The following is a 23,627-nucleotide window of genomic DNA, read 5'->3' as shown; positions in this document are numbered from 1 at the left end:
CAAGGCAGGGCATGGGGACATTCCTGTAAGCTATCACAATCTACAGAGGACAGGCACAGAGGAGACCTGCCATGCTAAACAAAGATCAACACTATTAGCCTGATCAACAGAAGGGAATTCATATTCAAGAAATTCTTCATGTGAAAATGTTTGTATGAGTGTGTGTGTGTGTGTGTGTGTGTGTGTGCGTGTGTGTGGACTTGTCTAGAGGGGCGGGCTGGATAATGTGTGTATATTGCGGCACAAAGGACCGACTGGCTGCCTCCGAATTGTATGACTCATCCTCATTGCAACTCGTGGACTGCAATCTCAAGAGCTTGTAGTGAAAAATTCTATTAACTTGCATTAGTTTCCTTCCTCCGCCATTACACCACAGAGCAACGTACATTCACTTATGTTCTCTGTTTCTCTGGTTATGTGATCTAAGACTGCAAAGTATATGAATGTCCATGTCTGCCAATTCTAACATAATTCCTGATGACTCATAAACTGGAGCAACACATTTTCCTTTGAAAAAAACATGTGGCATAAATCTGTAAATCCTTTGCTGCGCTCTTATCCATAATGCTTTAATGTATTTTTACTTTGTAACAACCTCCAGAGTTTTAAGAGGAAAATATAACTCTTTAAAAAGACGGAAGAACATCCTCCGTTTCTTGCTTTGCAGTGTTTAAGCACTAAATGCTGTCATGGGGCTGTTTAACCCTTCAAAGGTAAGCAAGCTGACATGTACTCGCACAATCACACAAACACACACAGCTGTGCAAATGTGGCGATGTTTCGAAAACTATGACATATCTCCCTCTCCGAGCTCCATCTGGGTGAGAATATGAAAAACGTTGCTGCACACCCTGTATTTCTCTAGGCTGAAAGTGCCTCTCACCGCTCTGTGTGGGGGTTGTGGTGTTGCTGTGGTGCATTCACACATCTCTAGCCAGTCCCCCCTGTTAGAGAGCCCATTAGTGGCTCTGTGTGGCCAGACCCCGTCTTTGGAGAGCCAGAGAGAACGAGAGGTGGGAGAGAAGGGAGTACGGTTGAGGAAATGGGCAAAGAAGAGAGGCAGATGAGAAACAATAAGCAGTAAGACATGAAAAAGAGAGAAAAAAAGAGGTAGACAGCGAAGAAATGAAACGAACACAGAAAAAGACAAAAACAACCCAGACCTTCATGGTACGTTCTGAAAAGTAGAAGATTTATTTATTATGGCAGTTTCTTGTCCATACAAGATTTAATCCTTGATGTAATACTTTTTTTTTTAGCTTTTCCTTGAGCTTTCACCCACATCTCAGGGTCTTTACCAGCAGATGGAGGTTGCTTAGTGTGAACCATATATGGAACTTTGGTCATGTGACAACAGGTGGCTGTATTTGGGGAGAGATTCAATTATATTTAATTCATTAAAATTTTATTTATATGCTGCCAATTCATAACAAATGTTATCTCATTGCACTTCTCATATGGAGCAGGTTTAGACAGTACTCTTTGTAATATTATTAACATAAAACACAGTGCTACCATCCTAATCTAATGCGAATATAGTAAATATACATAAAATAAAACCATAGATAAAACAAAATACAACTATAACGGAATAATCATGGCAACAAATCTGGAAACATTCAACACCATGGATGGAAAAAGCAGCAGCAGTCGCACTAAGAACAATCAGAGCAACATCAGTTCCACAGTGTAGTTAAGGGTTAGGCTCTGTAGGTTGAGGTTAAATTAAATCGAACAAATTACATGGTAGGTCTAATTTTTTCAAACTTATTTTTTTTTAATATTGCTGTAGTCAATGCTGTGATAATCCTCTCCTGACTTAAGACCAGAACGGACACTGCTAAAACAGCAGGGGGCACCAGAAACATCCTAGTGAGACCAGAGTTCTTCAAGTCACCAGTAGTCAGCACTTTAATACCCTAGGATCATTGTTGCCACACCCTAAAGACAGGAACTGCCAGCGAGGAAAACTAGAGTGGTTTATGACCAGACCAAAATCAAAACCAGTCAGAGCATCGATTTGGAAGGCGGTCAGAGGTCAACAAGCAGGCGTCAGTGGCCAGAAAAAGATAGGGGTAGTCATACCACTTTTTCCAAGGCCAAGAATACTCAGCTATAATTTAACTGTTAGACATTTAGAAATGAGATGTATATTCTAAATAAAACATTTTAAAATGTGAGTCTGTTAAAGGGCATAATGTAAAGCTGTAAAAACAAAAAAAAACAAGAACGATTCGACAGCTGGAGAGAAGTAAGGAAGGAAGGAGCTGTTGTTAACTAAATTGTTAAAAAAGCGCTTCACAATTTCAGGCCAGCAGTGCAAGGGCAACGGGTTGGGGGCTTTAGGAAGAGGACATTTAGCAGCTGGACGAATCTCTTCCCATCTTATTCTGTTTAGAAGCCTGTGCTATAGTTGTAGAAGGCAAGTTGGTCATAGGCAGGTGGGCATGAGAGTCAGAGCCAGTGGGGGACCTGGGCCTTGTTGAGGAGGCCCGCTGCAGTCGCAAAGAAAGTGTTCTTGTGGCGAGAGGTTTTGGTCCTGATGGACTGCAGCCTCCTGCCAGACGGGAGTGTCTGAAACAGTTTGTGTCCGGTGTGGGAGGGGTTGGCCACAATCTTTCCTGCTCGCCTCAGAGTCCTGCAGGCGTACAGGTCCTGAAGTGATGGAAGACTGCAGCCAATCACCTTCTCTGCAGAGCGAATGATATGCTGCAGGCTGCCCTTATCCCTGTCAGTGGCAGCAGCGTACCAGATGGTGATGGAGGAGGTGAGGATGGACTCAATGATGGCGGTGTAGAAGAGCACCATCATTGACTTTGGCAGGCTGAACTTCTTCAGCTGCTGCAGGAAGTAAAGCCTCTGCTGGGCCTTCTTCTGGTGAGGGAGGTGATGTTCAGCTCCCACTTGAGGTCCTGGGAGATGATGGTGCCCAGGAAGCAGAATGACTCCACAGTGTCGACTGCGGAGTTACACAGGATGATGGGGAAGGGTGGGGCTGGGCTCTTCCTGAAGTCCACAACCATCTCCACTGTCTTCAGAGCGTTGAGCTCCAGACTGTTCTGGCCTCATCAGGTCACCAGATGGTCAATCTCCCACATGTAGGCGGACTCATCCCCACCAGAGATGAGCCCAATGAGGGTGGTGTCATCCGCAAACTTCAGGAGCTTGATGTCTGGTTGCTGGGGGTGCCGTTGTTTGTATTCAGAGAGAAGAGCAGAGGGGATGAACGTAGCCTTGAGGTGAACCGGTGGTGATGGTCCTGGAGTCAGAGACATGTTTTCCCAGCTTCACCTGCTGCTTCTTGTCTGACAAGAAGTCTGTGATCCACCTGCAGGTGGAGTCAGGCACGCTCCGCTGGGAGAGCTTGTCCTGCATCATTGGCGGGATGATGGTGTTTAAGGCAGAGCTGAAATCCACAGCCAGGATCCTGGCATTAGGTTCCTAGGCAGTCCAGGTGCTGGAAGATGAAGGGCCATGTTTACTCCTTTGTCTACAGATCTGTTAGCTCTGTAGGCAAACTGCGGGGGGTCAAGGAGTGGGTCTGTAGTGGACTTGAGGTGGGATAACACAAGTTGCTCAAAAGACTTCATAACCACAGAGGTCAGGCTGTGGGGTCTGTAGTTGTTTAGTCCTGTGGTCCTTTGTTTTTTGGGTACAGGGATGATGGTGGAGGCTTTGGAGCAGGCTGGCACATGGCATGACTCCAGTGAGGTGTTAAAGATGCCCGTGAACACCGGAGACAGCTGATCAGAGACCAGCCCAGTCCAGCCCAGCTGCTTTGCAAGGTTTCTGCCTCCTGAACAGTCTGATGACATCCCTCTCCAGGATGGTGAGGGAGGGGGAAGAGGTGGAGCAACCACCCTCTGAGGAAGGGGAGGATGTGATGGTACACAGCTGCAGAAACTGATGTCTTATGTCACAGCCTCTGTAAACTCATCAAGACTGTTAGTAGCAGTCCCCCGTCAGTGCAGTCCAAACAGGCATGAAGGTCCTCTGTAGCTTTACTGGTCCACTGCTTTGATGTCCTCACCACAATGTTTACAGAGCTTACCATGACATGGTCAGAGTGTCCCAGTGCAGCACGGGGGACGGCATGATAGGCACTGCTTACTGTAGTGTAACAGTGATCCAAAATGTTTCCTTCTCCGGTTGGACATTTGTCAAACTGTCTGGATTTGGGAGGTTAATAGCTGACATTTTCATTGTTAAAGTCACCAAGACCAATAACTAAGGAGTCCGGGAATGTCCCCTCTACCCTCAGTATCTGGTCGTTATGTCATTATGTCACTTAATGTGAGGTTGGGTCTTGGATTCAGGCAACAAAGGTCAAGAATATACTTTGACAATCAATATCAATACGAACTAAATGTAATTGTAAATAGTTGAATAAAAACATTTTGAGCACACTTTGCCTTTGTTTTGACTGAATTGAGGTACTTTATTACTGTTGAGTCTCAATTATGACAAGATTTGGTAATTTTGTTAGATGCAATATGAACATAGCCAAAGTCCTAGACAGTGACGGCAAAAGACAGGCAGTCTCCAGAGATGCCTGAAGCCTAACTGGTCTGAACCCAGCTGGACTGAGGCATGGGCGGCTGGGACTGCCTGACAAACTCTGCCAGGGGACGCCTGTATGTCTGTCTTTGGGGACAACATCCGCCTCTATCCACAATCAAGCCAATGAGACAGAAAGATAGGAAGGAAGTTTGAGAGAAGCACACAGGAAGGCGAGCAACTCCAGCAGGCTGACAAACTAGCACAGGGACCAACAGAGGTGTGAATATTTCGAGGACAGCTGAGTACCTGCAGAATCACAAAGAGCCTGGCTTAAGGGTTATGCTGCAGAAAACCTGTTTGTCTGCATCCTTATTCATTACATAAAAAATGTAATAAAATGCTTTGAAGAACAGCCAATTCAAACCTGCTCTAATAAAGCACTCTTTTAATAAAGCATAGTTTTGTTGAGGGCACACTGAAGAAAACCTACTCATCAAGTTAATTTGCTTAATTATTCAGCAGAGCCTTTCGTCTGAAAGGACATCTGTTACAGAACACAGTGTGTCTGTGTGTGTGCGTGCATGCGTGTGTGTGTGTGTGTGTGTGTGTGTGTGTGTGTGTGTGCGTGCGTGCGTGTGTGTGTGTGTGCGTGTGTGTGTATGTGTGTGCGTGTGCGTGTGTGTGGGGGAGTAGAGTAGAAACAGATATGTTATCAAACGGTTTACAAAAGGTTGTTACCAAACCTAACAACCCATTTTTAGTGATGATCTACTGCCCCCTCCTGGTTCTTTTGTATTATTACAAAAGTGTTGAGCTAACTGACTGAAAAACAAAGTGTGGTCTGTGCCGCCACCTGGCGTACAACCATGACACAAGGGAAATGCACTTGTGGCATCAAGGCCTGATCACACCATATGCCAGTAGTAATTCTCACTGTTTGTAAATGCCACTTATTGAACAAAACAAAAATACAACACAGACTGGGTCTTTGAATTAATTCTTAGGAACATCATGGTAGAAAAACAAAGATCTCACACCAGATACATTGTGAAACTGGCACTCTCTACAATTTATAAATTTGGGTTTTGAGTTACACATATCAAATATCACCTGATGTAATAAAGCAATTTCAGCCTGACCAACATAAGTTTCCTTGTTAAGTTATTTGTAGAAATACCATCACATTGCATTATTTCAGTGACTCCTCTTGAGAACTAATTACACTATTGGCATTCTGATACCCAGCTCCTCCTGTCCATATGTCAACGTGTCCTTGGGCAAGACCCAAATTGCCCCCGATGGTTAGGCCAGTGCCTTGCATGGTAGCTCACTGAAATAGGTGTGTGAGTGTGAGTTTGTGTGTGAATGCATAAATAAGAGTGAGTGTGTGTGAATGGCTAAAGCGATTTGGATAAATGCACTATATACATTCAGCAACTTACCAATTACTTTATCCATTACAATATGTAGTCCAGTATAAACCCTCTGCATACATTACACCAAAGGCAAATATTTAGATAGTTAGGTAGAGTTGCCAAATGTGGTAAGTAGAAGCTACAGGTGTTATAAGACTACAGATCATTAAGACTTCATATTACTGTTTATGAAGGTATTCCTACTGTATTTTACTTCTTTTGGAGAGCCAGCCATCAGAGCAGATAAAGTGTCAGAGTGGCCAAGAGTGGCACAACATGTGGTTTCATTCCTTTCTCCTTTACAGATTTGCAAAGCATGCTAAGAAAAGTGAAAGTCTCAAACAGATTTGTTCACTGTGAAAGTTCTTTACTAGAAAAAAAAAACTCTTTTGTATATCTTAGAGATCTGGGCCGGTATTTATCAAGCTTCTCAAAGTGCCATTTTAGTCTTAAGTGCTGAGAATTCATGAAATTTACTCCTACTTTTAAATTTAAAAAGCAAGTTATCAAATTTCTCAAGTGGTTAGGAGTTGCCAGTAGGGCTTGTGATGTCACTGTGGAGACAGAGACATGCGGAGAGGAGAGGAAGAATTCTGACAATGTGCAGTTAATAAGACGGGTCGGACAGCACAGGCATAAACTTTGTCAGCGAGTTGGTGAGGGACGTCATCTCACCACTGACTTTACAGAGTAATGCGTTTTCAGTTAAATTGAAGGTGGTGATGATGCCACAGGACAAACGCAGCAACGCTGATGATTGTGGCCGTCACAACCATCAATAAGCCAAATAGTCAAGGAAACAATTATAGCACTTAGGCTACAGCTCCACACACTGTCACGTGTTTCATCGACTTACTAACAACACCCCAGTAATCCAACAGAAGCAAACACAGTTTATTCAAATAGCCGGCTTCACAGGAGTAGTAGGCGCAATTGATGGCCCCATATAAAGATAACCTTTTTTATCTTTAATTTCCAATGTGTATATCATAATGTACTATTCTCTTGAAAAATCTTTATTGTCAAATGTGTGTTGAAAGTAAACTCCTCTTAGGAATTTCACGATTCAATGTGAATTTATTTGAGAATTTTCTTAAACAAGGAAATCTATTCAGTGATTGGTCCTTGGCTATATCGTCATCCAAAATCCTGTTTGTGGCACAGCAAAGTGTCGTGAATCAGCTCTAAGACTGAAAGTTAATATTTAGTCCTACACTTCACTCAAATTAGGACTAACGTTATGATGCTTGATAACTAACTTTTAAGCAGCAGCTTTGAGCCAAGAATTTTTTTACTTTTAAGTCAGTTTTTAGCAGCGTTCTTATGAGTAATTCTGAGAAGCTTGATAAATATGGGCCCTGGAATATAGTGAGGCTTTAACTCAACTACAACAGTTACCTGTTCTTTTTGCACTATAAACATGTGACTTTAATGCTTACGTCACACACTGAAAGCTGTGCTAGAAAGTCCAGTTAATGATGAATTAAAGGAACAGTTTGGTAAAATAGCTTTCTTGCTAAGAGTTATTTGGAAAGATCAATGATAGTCCCATGGCTGTGAGTTAAGTGTGGAACTAGAGCCAGGGGGTGATTAGCTTAGCACAGAGACTACATATTGACAATGCACTGCTAAGAAGCCTGAATTTCATTTTAAGTACTGTCATGAATAAATGCACATTTGTAATTCGTCTAAAGCAACAGTCACTATGTAATTCTGCGTCATTACACCTGTGTTAATTACATTCAGCCTCTACTGATTAAAACACCTGCATCACTGCAGGTTAACAGAATAAATACATACATTAAATGGTTCTTAAAGGCCCTGCACACCCACAGGTGTTTTCTGTTGGCTGGTTAGAGCTCTGCTGAGGCTGAATGTGGGTGGAGGTGGGGTTTAGGTGAGGTCACCGAAGTCTGTGTACTAATAAAAATGCGTGTAAAGGTGTAAGTCGCCCGTAAAGTAACCCGTGTTTCCGCCATCTCCCTTTACCTGAGCTTCTCCACCCACCTGCACACCTGTTCCCACTTCCTCATTAGCCTCGCCGAAGATATCTTCCCCTTTGCTTGATCCCTAACTGGTTTTAAGTTTGCCTTCTCTTCCAAGTTTGCCTGGTATTGATCTTTGCCTGTTTCTGACAATGCTTTTGGGTCCAAACCTGGAGTCCTTACCACTTTAGATAAAAAGATACTTTTCCATGCAAACACTTGGCTTTCTGCTTCATGTTACACAGCGTTTTTTCTATATGATTATTGTTACACATGACTACATGACACAAACATTTGAAGTAAGCCCACAAATGTTTTAAATTGCAATCAATAATTGCTGTAATGATGATTCATATTGATATTTATTTGATTTATCCACTTCATGAAAGCAGTCCTAAACAGGCGGTGTCTTATTTCTGAAATAAATATTGTTGTCTGGCACATAAGTAGTGATTCATTTTAATTTACAGTTTGTAAAGAATAAAGAGACGAACATATCCAGTGTGGCTGAACATATGAAGAAAACAGTGCCAGCTACAAAAACTAGACAGCAATACTGGGCATACTGGGTATTTCATAATTATGTCTCGGACTGGCAGTGCATTAACACCACAGCAAAGACTAGTATTATATACAGGTGCATCTCAGAAAATTAGAATAGTAGAGGTAATTTTTCCCTGTAATTTAAGTCAAGAAGTGAAACTTTTATATATCCTAGATTCATTAGAAACAAAGTGAAATATATTATATATATATATATATATATATAATATATTTAGAACTTTTTTTGTTTGAATCTTGATAATTATGGCTTACAGCTCATGGAAATCAAACAGCCATATCTCAAAATATTAGAATATTAGAAAAACACACAAGCACACACAATGGAGCCTTGAGAGGATTGCCAAGAAAAGCAGATTCAAGAACTTAGGGGAGTTTCACAGGGAGTGGACTGAGGCTGGAGTCAGAGAATCAAGAGCCACCACACACAGACGTGTCCAGGAAATGAGCTACAAGTATTGCTAGTATCAAGTCACTCCTGAACCAGACGTCAGAAGCGTCTTAATAACGCCTAAATAACTAGATTGTTGCTCAGTGGTCCAAAGTCCTCTTTCAGATGAAAGTAAATTCTGCATTTCATTTGGAAATCAAGGCCCCAGAGTCTGGAGGACGAGCGAAGAGGCACAGAATCCAAGTTTCTTGAAGTACAGTGTGAAATTTCCACAGTCAGAGATGATTTGGGGTGTGATGTCATCTGCTCTTGTTGGTCCACTTTGTTTCAAGTCCAGAGTCAATGCACCATCTACCAGGAGATTTCAGAGCACTTCATGCTTCCATCTGCTGACAAGCTTTATGGAGAAGCTGATTTCTTCCTTTCCTGCCCACAGTGCCAAAACCACTAGTTACTGGTTTGCTGACCACAATGTTACTGTGCTTAATTGGCCTGAACTGAAACTGACCTGAACCCCACAGAGAATCTATGGGTTATTGTAAAGAGGAAAATGAGAGACACCACACCCAGCAATGCGGGCATATATATATATACATGCATGTTAAGTATGGATGTAAGGTACCACCTAATTCTCCCATCTCCCCCATCATAGTATTTTAAAAGATGTGTTATCAAAATGTAAACATATTCTTTAGAATTAGATTTCATTTGTTGTTTTTGTCACCGTTAGGGCTAGCCTTTACTATACATTGTGGTCTATACTGACAACACTCTTGATAACTAATAAATATGCACACATAATATAATGCAGCTGTTTTCCACTCCTGTTCTACATGTAATGTCGTCATCTCTATCTCAGAATCCCTGACCCGACAATTTTCCTGTTTCTTATTCATTAAAATAGCATTATATATCTTACACATGTTGTGTAAAAACATCTCAGAGATTCACAGGCAGGATAATGACATAATCGTTGGGTGGGAGTCTATATTGCAGAATATAAACAAGCTAATTTCTCCTGCTTTTTCAGTGTGCTTCACATCACTCTCTTTGCGTGTTTTGGCTCCATAACTACAAATTGGTAATTTTACATCACTGCAAACCAGTTTCTCAACTATACTCTACACTGCGTGCACAATTATTAGTCAAATTGTATTTCTCAGGATTAATTTTATCGTTGAACAAACACAGCGCTCTCAGTCAATCCAAAATATAACTGAACCTCAAATCTGAATGTTTAACAAAGAAAAAGTGAGTTTTGTCATGCTCAGGATAATATCCTGTATATGTGTGCAGAATTATCAGGCAACTAAATTACCAAAAAAATCTAATGACTTGTTTATTCTCAGTTTAACAGTTTATTCTAAGTGTAACAACACAAAATGACAATAAATAAAAAATTTTGGCCTTTCAAAAATATTTAGTAACCAATGGGTGGCTATATTTTCATGTGCCATGGAGTCAGTTTCTTGATCTGTGATGATCAACTTTCTCTGAAGCAGCAACCCCAGTCTCCCAAATGCTGTTCAAAGAGTTGGATTGTCTTCCCATGACGGTAAATCACACATTTGAGAAGGCCCACAAGTTCTCAATAGGATTCAAGTCAGGTGAGGAAAGGGGCCAGGTCATTATTTGGGCATCTTCGAGGCCCTTGCTTGCTAGCCAAGCAGTGGAATACTTGGTGGATGATATGATGGTAGATGCATGTGATGGATGGTTGTCTTGCATAAAGATCATGGCCTTTGTGAATGCTGAGGAGTTCTTCCTGTACCACTGCTTGAAGATAGTATCTTCCAGAAACTGGCAGTAGGTTTGAGAGCTGAGTTTCAGTCCATCTTCAACCCAAAAGGTCCAACTATCTCATCCTTAATGATAGCAGCCCATACCAGTACCCCTCCTCCACCTATGTCAAAGTGGTGCCGTGTCCATCAGGGATCCAACCACGGGCCATCCATCTGGTCCATCAAGAGTCACTCTCACTTCATTTGTCCATGGTCCAGGTATTTATTTGCCCAATTTTGACGCTTTTACTTGTTTATCTTATTCAGTGGTGGTCATGTCTCAGCCTTCGTGATCTTGGCCATGTGTCTGAGCACTTGGCACCTTGTACTTCTGGACACTCTGGGTAGGTTGCAGTTCTGGATTGCACTGGAGGATAATGGGTTCCTGGTAGCTTTGCGTTTAATTTTACTCAAGTCTTTTGCAGTTAATTTGCGCCTTTTGAGCAAAACAAACCAGAACAAAACATTTGATTGTCCGGTAGTTATACCTCAAAAGTTTAGCTATTTCAAGAGTGTTGCATCCATCTAAATGGCATTTTACAATTTTTGACTTTTCAGTGTCAGTTAAATCTCTTTTTTGGCCTATTTTACGTGAAGTAATGAAGCTGCCTAATATTCATGTACAACTTGATATAAGGCGTCATTAACTTTCACCACACCCTCCCTCATTACACAAATATCACCTAAAAATGATTAGCTCCAATGAGCATTCAAGTTTATATGGTTTGGAGTTGGAAAATGTGCATAGAAATAATTATTCATTCAGAATACTTGCTTGCCTAATAACTGTGCACGCAGTTTGCACATTGATTTCCTGCTTTCTAGGCAGCCACTGGTTTGTCCATTTGTACAAAAATCCAAATTGCAGAGCCTACAAACCAATTTGGCATAAGTAATAAATCAGAGTGAAACTCCCTTTATTTGTTTATCAAACAAACATTATTATAGAGTGATGATCCACTTGACACCACTATGAAAGCAGTCTTTGTTAGTGTGTTTAAGGATGCTTCAACATCTAAGATTTGTTGACCATCAAAAGTAAAGAAGTTGCTGGGAAACCAGTTGCTGAGGACCAGGGCCATAACCAGGGTTTAGAAATTAGTGAGGTCCAGATTTATTATTTTTTTATTTGGTTAATAGAGCTTATTTACGGTAATTCATATGAAAAACTGTTCATCATAGTCTTTCTTGGCTCAATAAAATTGCATAAAATAAGAGACACAGACACAGACAAACTATGATCAAGTAGTGCAAACAGGGAGATCTTGGTACACTTATCTTCACAACATGCATTAGGCTAAATGATACTGAAATGTAGCCTATAACTGTCATCACAGGACTATACTTCTGGAATTGCATGCAGACTACATAAGGGGCGCTATTGTTAGTGTATGACATAAAATAGAGCAGGTTAATGCTGGTTGATAGCCTAATCATTTGACGTCAGCAGGTGTTTGCACTGTTTTGTCACAATTATACGAGCTACATTGGTGTGATGCATGGATGGGCACAGGACAGAGGAAACTCTGCAAAGGAAACAGAATTCTACTTTTAGTTTCTGAAATAATTTAGACACTCTGATAGAGTTCAGCATTGATCAGGAGGACGGCCGCTTTACACCAAACAGTTTAACTTTATGAGCCTGGTATGTGTAGAAGAACACGGAACATTAATGAACATTAGATCCTGTTTCCTGACCGATCTTGTCAGAGTGTCGGGAGATTTAAATATGAAGATATGAAGATATGCTGCTGTGCCTCGTGCGTAAACGTGCACAGCGCCCCTTGGAGACGTTTCACCGTACTTCACCCATCGGGAAATTCACAAAACGTATCGCCCAAGGTTTGCTTTATGTGTTTCCCCAAGTGTGGACACTGATCTGAACAGTTTTTCAGGTTGAAATGAGGGTTGAGATGGTGTAATCAGCTGCATCTGCATGGTCTTAAATCCTTCATTTAAGTTGATCATGTTATCAATGGTTTTTCTTCAAATTATTTTATTGATGGGCTATAGCCTACATATAATTACGGAGGTCCGGACCTCGGTGACCTCATAGCTGCATTATTAGTTGCATACTGGTAGGCTACAAGTTTAAGTTGCTGGCAATTTAATTGCATCCCTTAGTTTGAGTCTAGCCGCAAACTTTTGTTGCATGTCATCCCCTCTCTGTCCTCTGTTTTTCTGTCAGCTCCCTACTGTATACTGTCTTTAAAAAAACACAAAATTCCCCCAAAAAGAATTGTGTCAATCTTCCTACTGTATTACCCTGCAACAATAACGTAACTTTAGCGGGGAAAAATTATATAAATGTTATTTTAATTAGGAGTGACTAAGTGTTTCCTATAGTATAACAAGATAATTTGTTGTCTACCTCAAGCAAGCAAGACAAAACTTTGTAAAATCTTGAAGAAATGAACCGATAGCAATCACTGTCAGCCTGGAAGGTAGGACAAATGCTAAATACTGTGTATGTTTTTATAGGGTGAGACCACATAAATTTCATACCAATCATCTAGTTTGTACTTCTTACATGTTATAATTTTGCTGGCATTCATTATTGTACAGAAATTGCACTCTCTACATGCAAAAAAATGTCTTCTCATAAAGACAAAGATAGTTAGAAGTTTATTGTACATTTTCAGGACATATAAAGGGATGTATTTCTATGAATGTGTGTGTTTGTGTGTGAGCTCATCTCTCTGTGTGTTTGGTGGACCTTTACCGAGCTGGTGGGCCTTTCTGAGGCAAGAGAGGGAGGCGTTGAGTCGGGCACACTCCTCTTCGTTGGCACCAAACTTCTGCAGCAGCTCACACACCTGCTCCTCACTCAAATCCAGCAGGCCCTCCAGGGTCACCTCACCTGGGCTCATCTCCTACAAAACACACACATACACACGTGCAAAAACCATGATACAGATACATTGACACACACACACAGATGCACATACATCATGACGGTCTCATATTAATACATGGAACATTTGGTTTACAGTTAAAGATGCGCTGAATAAGCAGCAGCCTCAAATGACAATAAAAAGAAGTTGTGGAGAAAATGTTCACCTTTTTCAGTGATTATGTTTTATTGTCAGTTAACTAACTGTAACTAACTGTCTGTGGATAAAATGTGGTTGATATTTGTAATTCAAGAGAAAAGTTGAAGAGTTTTCTTGAAGACTGCAGCTTAAACTTCAGCAGTGGAAGTTACAGCTGCTTTGTAGAGAAAATATTAATTATTAATGAGGGAAATATGATGTTAAATCATACAGTATGGTCTTCACAGTCATCGAATCTCAGCTCAGTAGAACACGTATGGGAGATTTTGTTAGACAGCACCCTCTGTCACCCATCTGTACATTATATCAAATATCAGATTTTTAATTTGAGAAATAGCATCTTACATCTCCACATTGTAATTTTGGAAGATCAGTGTCTTTTTGCATGAAAATTGTGACTGGATGTATCTATACCTGTGTGACCTCTTTCCTCAGGTTGACGATGCGGAACCAGTGGCCGAGGCGAGGGAAGTCCTCCAGCTCGGCGCTTCGCTCTTCTAAGGCCACTTTGCACTTACAGGACAGCTGGCGGCTGAAGTACTTCACCAACTTCCCCTGGGAACCACAGGGACAATTACAGTAAGGAAGAGCTGGAAATATGTTACATTTATTTACTGCTGAAGAACCCAACCCCCCCACCGCCCCATTTTCACCTTTTCACATATTAACAAGAATGATTGTCTAAACTCTGAAAAAGAATAGAAACAACTCTGTAGTCTGGGGAAGTGAAAACAAAGAAATGCCTCAACACATGAATTCCATTAGTTTTAGTCTTCAGTCAGAACAACATGTTGACTGGCCATGTCCTGAAAAACTGACCTGTTCTTCTTATCAAAAGCAAGACTGACAATAAACAATGTTAAATTCTGTGTGTAGCATGAAGGCACTACAAACTTTGGTTTTGTTATACAAACTTGTGTTATACAGTGACAAATAAACAACCTTGTAACCTTGAGATAAAAACCCAATAATGTGCCAGTATGTGCTCCTTCTAGCCGCCTCCTTCTGAGAGCAACACGCTCCCTTTATTCTGTTTTACATCTGTTTTACGAACGTTATTGTTATAAATATTGTTATAATTATTATATAATATAATATTATATTGTTCAGTAACATTGTTTACCTAAAGTGTGCTGTTGGTGTATTGTATATTCGTCCCCGAGTTGAGAAATGTCAGTATTTTGTGCATTTTTCTTAATAATCAAGCAAGTAGACTCATAGTACCATTTGTTCCATTATATTGCAAACGCTATAGCAAATCGCAATATTGTCCACAATAATCGCAATATGCCTTTTTCTCCAAATCATGCAGTCCAGTCAATATAAGACATATTTCAAGATTTTTCCATGAGTTCGCTTGTCAAAAAAAAACACTTCAAAGACCTTCTCCAACAATTTGCTGCCTGTACTTTATAAACTTTTGAAAGTCCCACAAATCAAAGTTGTTTGAAATATGACAATGATATTAAAGGAAGGCAGTCTTAAGATCCACACTTAAGAGAGAGGTTACTGTTACTGTCCTGAAAAACACTAGTGAGAAGAATAGTCTCACAGTCAGTGATTTACACCGTTTACTGCGACGGCACTGACACTCTGGAAAAGCAGTGCAGGGAAAATAAATGCAACAAGCTCTGTTCCCATCACTACCAAGATCTCGGTTTGCTCCAGTGGGGCTGCTCAGTGGCTAGTGGTTGTACTTGTGAGTCTTATCACCATGTGCAGACAGTAAAGCAGCAACTGGCCATAACATATCCCTGCATTCATGGTTCCCCTTCGAGGGAACTCGAACTGCGTCGGTTACGACACTAAGGGAACGCCTCTAGGCGAAGCAGGTCTGAACGTGAATGAAATCACTCCAATCCTATTGGCTTGTTGCTAGAACGGTAAGGTGTGACGGAATAACCGGAGGAGTATAAAGCACACCTGTACACACTCATCATTAGCTTTTTTCTATTCAGCAGGCGCTCTGTATGTTGTTTGAAGAAAGCTCCAGTCCTACAAGCAGTGTGTCTTACCTGAAGAAGAAGTCTACCAGCATGTCCGGCAACCAGATGTACAGAAGGTGTGTTTTTTTCTTGCCCTCGGTACATCACGGATGGAGATTCTCATGAGATGTGTGTCTCATGTTTGGGGATGGAGCACGCCCAGGCAGCTCTCGAGGGGGCTGCCTGCGCCCGTTGCAAGGCCCTTTCCGTGCGGGTACTGAGGTATGGCTCTCTTTTCCGAGGATGGCCGGATGTGTTCTCCCTGTGGTGTGGGCCCTGCGGCCGCTAAGGCGGCCCGGCGGCTTCACTCATGGGGTTCACAGCGTGATCTGTCGGAGGATTTCGGGACGGCTGAGGCTTTTTCCCGACCTTCATCCGCTGGCTCCGACGCTTCCTTTCCTCGTTCGGGAGCCCGTTCTCGGCTTCTCCCGCTCGCGGTTTGGATCTGGAGACGCTGCAGCAATCCGACTCCGAGGAGGCGAACGTGCTCAGCGTAGTGGACGATGACTTCCGGGTGTCGGGGCGGCGTCATCTGGCGGCGCCCGACTATGACGTGCTGCTGGAGGTGGTGACTAGAGCCGTGGCTAAGCTCAACATCAACTGGCCACAGGAGGAGAAGACACCACAGGCTAGTGGTAAGCTTGATGAAAGGTTTCTTAAGCACCACGTGCCACCTCCACGCCGGTCTCTGCCATTCTTTCCTGATTTACATGATGAACTGAGTAATCATGGGGCAGACCCTTCTCTACACGTCTTTCCACACCCCGATCACTGAACTACAGTAATGTGATGGGGGTTAGGGACCGTGGTTATGGGAGGATGCCTCTGGTGGAGGATGCGCTTGCGAGCTATCTCTCCCCTCGACTTGCGTCCTCCCTGGAGGAGCCGGCGTTACCCTCCAGCCATGTCGCACCACATCTACGCTCGTGGGGAAGGCGTACATGGCCGCGGGCCAGGCAGGTGCGAGCTTGCTCACCATGGCGGGTGCTTCAAGCCTACCAAGCCGACCTGCTACAGGAGATGGTTCAGAGGGGGGGTCCCTCTGAGGAAGATCTGGTGGAGCTTCGCAGAACCACGGAGCGTTAGACGCAGGGCGAAGCGTTCCGCCAGTACCTCCCTCGCCGGTCTGGACCCAAGGCAGCTGAGGCTGCCAGGCGTAGGTCCCTTCCCTCTACGAGCTCCTACGGAGAGGAGAGGAAGCAGAGTGTCGCTTCTTGGGGGCCCCCCCGAGGAGCTGGGGCAGCGAGACGGCGCTCTCACCCTCAGCCTTCTGAGAGACGCGATCTGAGGACCGTCATCCAGTCCCGACGGAGCTCAGGGAAGACCGGGGTAGGGGAGTCTTTCTCCCCTCCCGCACCCCCCCCCGGAGGCCGATCGAGGTCCCCTCCGCCGTGGCAACGGGTGATGTTATCCCGCCGTTTACACGTTCAGGACGCACCTGCCACCATCGAGTCCACGCCGTACTGCCTGCCCCGAGGGTCTGCAGTCAGGCGGCGTTCAGATTCACTCACCGTGGATCTTCGGCGGCTCTCCCCTGCCGTTATGGGGCTTCAGGGGTCCACCAGAAGATCACACGAGACACCGACCACCAGCCCCGAGGGGTTGGTTCCGTTGGCAGACTTTGCAGAGGCTTGGCGGAGCCTGACGAACATTTCTCCGTGGGTCCTGCGCACTGCCATACATGGGTTTCGACTACAGTTCAAAACCCGCCCTCCAAAATTCAACGGGGTGGTTTGGACTGTGATCCGCCCGGAGCAAGGTGCGGTGTTGGGACAGGAAGTTCGTACTATGCTAAGGAAAGGGGCCGTGGAACGTGTCTCCCCCCCAGACAGAGACGCCGGTTCTACAGCCGGTACTTCATAGTCCCCAAGAAGGACGGAGGGCTGCGCCCTATTTTGGATCTGCGGGTTCTAACCGGTCTCTGAGGAGATTCAGGTTCAAGATGCTCATCCCCCCGCCATCGTGACGCACATCCAATCTGAGGATTAGTTCGTCACGATAGATCTAAAGGACACCTATTTCCACGTCTCCATCCGTCCTTCTCACAGGAAGTTCCTGAGGTTCGCCTTCGGGGGTGTGGCTTACCAGTATCGGGTTCTTCCATTCGGCCTGACACTTCCCCTCGCACATTCACCAAGTGTGTGGATGCAGCACTGGCCCCGCTGAGGCTCCAGGGCATCCGGATTTCAACTACATCGACGACTGGCTCATCCTAGCCCAGTCTCGAGAGTTGGCGGTTCGGCATCGAGATGTCGTTCTGGCTCATCTGCGGCGTTTAGGGCTGAGGCTCAACGCAAAGAAGAGTGTGCTGGCGCCCACCCAACGGACTACGTTCCTAGGGGTAGTATGGGATTCGACAACGATGCGGGCACAATTGTCTCCGGCACGTGTCGACACCATATTGGCTGCCGTGAAAGGGGTGAAGTTAGGCCACGCCATCACTATAAAACACTTTCAACGAGTGTTGGGTCTCCTGGCGGCTGCGTCCAGCGTGATACCATCTGGACTGCTGCACATGGGACCCCTGCAGTGGTGGCTAAGGAACAAGGGTTTTTCCCCAAGGGGAAATCCTCTCTGTCTGATTTGGGTTACGCGCAAGTGTCTTCGTTCCCTATCAGTTTGGAAGGAAACTTGGTTCCTGTCCCAGGGGCCCGTGCTGGGAGGGTCTTGTCGCCGGCTGGTCATTTCGACAGACGCCTCTCTCACGGGCTGGGGCGCGGTCATGGACGGCCGCTTTGCAAGGGGATCCTGGCAGGTGCATCAATCCGAGTGGCATATCAACTGTCTCGAGATGTTGGCGGTGTTCCAGGCTCTAAGGAGTTTCCTGCCCGATCTCCAAGGCCACCACGTCCTGGTTCGTTCCGACAACACAGCGGGGCTGGCCTATCTGAATCACCAGGGCGGTCTGCGCTCGCGCCCTCTGTACAGACTGGCGCGTCAGATCCTCCTGTGGTCCCAGCAGAGGTTACTATCGCTCAGGGCGATGTATCTCCCGGGGACGCAGAATTAGGGAGCAGACCTGCTGTCGAGGCAGGGGCCGAGGCCCGGGGAATGGAGACTTCACCCCGAAGTGGTGGAGCTCTTGTGCGAAGAGTTCGGCCCCATAGACGTGGATCTGTTTGCGTCTCAAGAGACTACGCACTGCCCGCTATGGTTTTCTCTCGTTCCTCCAGTCCCGTTGGGTCTGGACGCCATGGTACATTCGTGGCCGAGGCTACGTCTGTACGCTTTTCCCCCAGTCGCTCTGCTCCGGGGGTTCTGGAGCGGGTCCGCCAGGACAATGTCGGCCTACTGCTCGTAGCCCCGTTCTGGCCAACCCGGGTGTGGTTCTCGGACATCATGTCGCTCCTGGACGGCCCGCCGTGGCAGGTCCCTCTGAGGAGAGACCTGCTGTCCCAGGCGCAGGGCCGGGTTCTTCACCCTTGCCCCGCCATATGGCGACTGTGGGTCTGGCCCCTGAGGGGGCACAGTACCTAGACGCACAGTACCTAGACGCGGTCTAACAGCCGGAGCAGTCGAGACCCTCCTGAGCTCCAGGGCCCCGTCCACACGGAGGATGTACGGCCTGAAGTGGAGCGTTTTCGCCACTTGGTGTAGGGAGCGGTCGGTGGACCCTGTTACCTGCACGGTGGTTCAGGTATTGAGTTCCTCCAGGACCGGTTCTCTGCTGGTCTTTCCCCTTCCACCCTCAAGGTGTACGTGGCAGCTATTTCGTCTTTCCACACCCCTCTGAGGGAGGGGTCCTTGGGGAAACTTCCCTTGGTTGTACGTTTCCTCCGTGGTGCCCAGAGGATGAGACCTGCGACTCGGTCCAAGGTTCCCACTTGGGATCTGGCAGTGGTTCTTGGGGCGTTGGCTGAGGCCCCCTTCGAACCCCTGGAGTCAGCTGAGGCTTAGCACTTGACCCTCAAGATGGCCTTTCTCCTTGCTATCACCTCTCTGAGGAGGGTGGGGGATCTCCAAGCGCTTTCGGTTTCCCCGCAAAGCCTGGAGTTTGCCCCGGGGAATATTAGGGCTATCCTGCACCCTCGTTCAGGATACATCCCTAAAGTCCCTTCTTGTGCGGCAGGGTCCACAGTGCTTCAGGCATTTCATCCTCCACCTCATGTGACGGCGGAGGACTGGAGACTTCATCTGCTCTGCACTGTCAGAGCACTGAGTATTTACACTCTGAGGTCCTCCCATTGGAGGAAGGCTGACCAGCTGCTAGTGTGTTTTGGGTCTCCCAGGGCCGGGCTCCCTGCATCCAAACATACTATTAGCAACTGGATTGTTCAGACTATTTCCCTGGCTTATCAGGTGCGCGGTTTGCCTTCACCTGTGGCTGTGAGGGCTCGTTCTACCAGAGGCATGGCTGCCTCTCGAGCCCTCCTTTCCGGGGCCTCTTTGCAGGATGTTTGTTTAGCGGCTCGCTGGGCCACTCCGCACACATTCATTTGGTTTTACAGTCTTGACCTTCCTTCGGCACCTGGCACTCGTGCGCTCTCCTCTTAGTCGTGCCACTTTACTGCACACTGGGGCAGGTGGGGTTTCGGCATGGTTTAGTGGTTATCTCGTTCCCATAGTGTCGTAACCGACGCAGTTCGAGTTCCCTCGCAGGGGAACGTCTCGGGTTACGTATGTAACCCTGGTTCCCCGAGAAGGGGAACGAGACACTGCGTCGGCCCGCCACACCTCTCTCCCCGCCTGAAGCGCCTGCTTCATAGTTTAAGCTAATGATGAGTGTGTACAGGTGTGCTTTATACTCCTCCGGTTATTCCGTCACACCTTACCGTTCTAGCAACAAGCCATTAGGATTGGAGTGATTTCATTCACGTTCAGACCTGCTTCGCCTAGAGGCGTTCCCATAGTGTCGTAACCGACGCAGTGTCTCATTCCCCTTCTCGGGGAACCAGGGTTACATACGTAATCCGAGACGTTTCTTTGGGGTTCAGCTACATACTAATGTAACACTGATGAAAAATACATATACAGAAGAAACTTTTGTAGCGTTTGGAAAGCTTGTAAATATATTCAAACAGTTCCCAAACATATTTGTTCCCGGTGACATTACCCTGACATTGTTTCCGGAAAGAAACTTTTTTTGAGCAACACAACCAACATTATAATCACCTCCTTTACACTGGGGTGTTTGCAGGGGATTCAAAACCTGAAAGAGGTTATAAGCTAATTTTAACCTTCTTAGTTTTGCTATCAGTTTTATTATAGATTGTGATTTAGTATTTAACGTCAGTGTGTAATTATTAATTTGTGTATAGTTCATATTGTGTGTGTTTTTTATATAGTGTGTATTTATCATTTATTTTTATTCTGCTTTTTAATTGCCTTTCTTTACTTGTGTTTTTAGTTTAAAGCCGAAACAGAGAGATAAGCACAAGAATTCCAATGTACTTGTACTCTCTTGTACCTGTACAAATAAATCTAATCTAATCTAATTATTGTGTACTTACTGTAAGTGTAACACAGAGCTTCTCAATGACTTGTGAATTAATCCCTAAAAGAATATTTGTATATCTGAAAAACAAGAACACTTTCTTTTCTATTTTGTGTTTTTTGTTTTGTGTTTATTTGTGTACTTCTCTACTTTTGTGGCTGTGGTCTTGACCGTGACTACTTTTGAAACTTGCTGCAAACTTTACTAGACCTGGTATTAAATCTGTTTTGGTAACTGTGCTCCAATTATTACAGATGAAACAATATATATACCGAAGTTGCCAGAGGAGAAACATCGTGTCCCTGACAAACTTTTATTGGTTTAAGAAAAAAATTATTCTCAATTTCTGATGCTACATTTTGTAATTTATTTTTGGGTTTTATTAGCCCTGGGGAACAGTTTCATGCACATGAATAATTAACCTGATTATCGAAGTATTACATAATGTGAGGACATAATCTGTGTAACTATAACCCTATTAACACCTTTGAGTACCTCAATATTTATATTATGCTGCCATGTAAACAATTTACATTCATTTAATTCACATGTTAAATGTGTGTTTGTGCCAAAAGAAAAGGGTCAGAAATGTGTCTCTTTACAGAGACAACGTGATGAGGGACTACATTTCATGCTGAACCAAAGATATGAAATGAAAACGACGACAGCAGATTTGTTTTGAACAAATTATCCCAGCTGTCAAATAAATCCATCAGAACACGCAAAATTGTTGAATCATGTAAATGCTTTTATCAATCTATCACTACATCTATTGCATCAAATAAGTAATGACAGCGTGCTTGGTGGGACAGAGCTGAGTTCACTTTAGTGTCATGAAGTTAAAGTACTCTATCAAAAGTACTATAGTTAATATCAGCAACATATACTTGTGTTTATGCTGTTATTTCATAAGTGGCAACAATGATTATGATCACACTAAAAAAAAAAAGTTATCAAGTTATAAAGTTTGAGGTTCTGTCTCTATGATGCACATTTTTTAGAAGACTAAATCTGATCAAATTATCCAAACTGATCTTCAGTAAATACATAAACTATTAGATATATGAATCTAAAATGAAATGCGTTGTTTATTATAATATACATTATATTATTATATAAAAGTGAATAAGGCTCACTAAATTAAATAAGTATTCATAAGTGTTAATGTGAGTCATATACAGTACATATTTAAATAAATCATTTAATCAGCTCTTTTGATTTTAATGTTTTTTTTTTGTTAACTGACAATAGATTTTTTTGTTTATTTCTACACATTTTTAATGATTCCTAGTTAACTTGCCACTTTGCTTTATTTCTTTCCCTGTGTGTTTATCTCTAATCTACCCTTTTCCAAATGGCTCTCTTACATATTTGTTTACTGTGGATTTCTTTAGTAAAAACTCTGCTTGTCAGTCATAGAGACGGGGCAGACTTAACATTAGATCTGATAATCAATATACACTCGGTCTTCTCTGCTCTCACATTTGGAACAAGGACTGCAAATGTATGCAAAGGGTCAATGCAGAGCATACAAAAAAGAATCTGCTATATATCACATGCAAAGTATATGTATGCTAACAAGTCAGCTTAGAATTCAGGTGAACCAAAAGGCACCCTGTTTTTATAAAACTAAAGACACCACAAATGTTTAAAACACGGAATAAAACAGAAATAAAAATAAGTACATAATGCAAGAACAGCAATAGCAACATTAACATAACTACAATTTCTTTGGTATTTGTACAGTACACATTTGTTGAATGTATACTGCATAAGTATGTTCTATATACATTGTACAGGGGAGGAGGGCCTCTCCAGTGCCTACCATTTAAGGGCCCACTAGAGGTCCTTATATGGTGGGCACTTTGTTTCACACTTTTAATGTCACCGAAAACAGCAAGGGAAACAGAAGAACAGCAGACAGGCTACAAGCTGCTTTCACACCTGCAGTTCAGTTCATCTGGTCTGGACCAGGAGGAAAAATTATACACTTTTGCGTTTTAGTTCTGGTCTGGTTCATGTTCACACTGACTTTTTCCAAACAAACCAAGAGGAGTGAACACAAGTTGTACAGACTAACAAGTAACTTGTTGACCTGCATTATTGTAGGGCTGGACGATATGGCCAAAAATGTTATCATGATAAAAGTTTCATAACTTTTGATATCGATAATTATCACGATAAGTATCATATCGTTATTTCTTTCGAGTTTAAAGAGTTTAATTGTGGTTTAAACTCTTCTTTATATTCAACACTTGAAGCCAAACAGTGGATCACTTCACAAATCTGATAATATCTTTGTCAACAAATATGCATGAGTAAAATTAAGTAAAAGCTTTTTTCAGTCCTTTTTCCTCAACAAAACAAACATCTTAATAAAAAAATTAAGTCCTAATTCGTGTATGATTCAAGTGAATAAAATCAAACATTTATTGAATATTTATTGTAAAATGTTGCGATAATTATTATTGTTATTATTGTTTTATTGTCCCAGCCCTGCATTATCAGTTTATCATCAGGAC

General features: G+C 43.5%; 1 protein-coding gene across 2 annotated transcripts in view; it reads right to left on the bottom strand.

Annotated features, from left to right (window-relative positions):
- The window catches only part of ksr2 (kinase suppressor of ras 2), a 119,927-nt gene that overhangs the window by 82,045 nt on the left and 14,255 nt on the right, over nucleotides 1-23,627 (bottom strand). For both annotated transcript variants that reach the window (XM_038704594.1, XM_038704595.1), the window contains exons 2-3: nucleotides 14,101-14,241; nucleotides 13,356-13,506 (exon numbers count right to left, since the gene is read on the bottom strand). In XM_038704594.1, coding sequence (XP_038560522.1) covers nucleotides 13,356-13,506; nucleotides 14,101-14,241 — 292 coding nt within the window. The remainder of the gene's footprint in view (nucleotides 1-13,355; nucleotides 13,507-14,100; nucleotides 14,242-23,627) is intronic.

This window comes from Micropterus salmoides, unplaced genomic scaffold (genome assembly GCF_014851395.1).
Source record: "Micropterus salmoides isolate LMB-PRFRI ecotype aquatic unplaced genomic scaffold, ASM1485139v1 Ms_hic_scaffold_7, whole genome shotgun sequence".
NCBI lineage: Eukaryota > Metazoa > Chordata > Actinopteri > Centrarchiformes > Centrarchidae > Micropterus > Micropterus salmoides.
The sequence above is the reverse complement of the archived record's forward strand: the minus strand, read 5'-3'. Positions and strand labels throughout refer to the sequence as shown.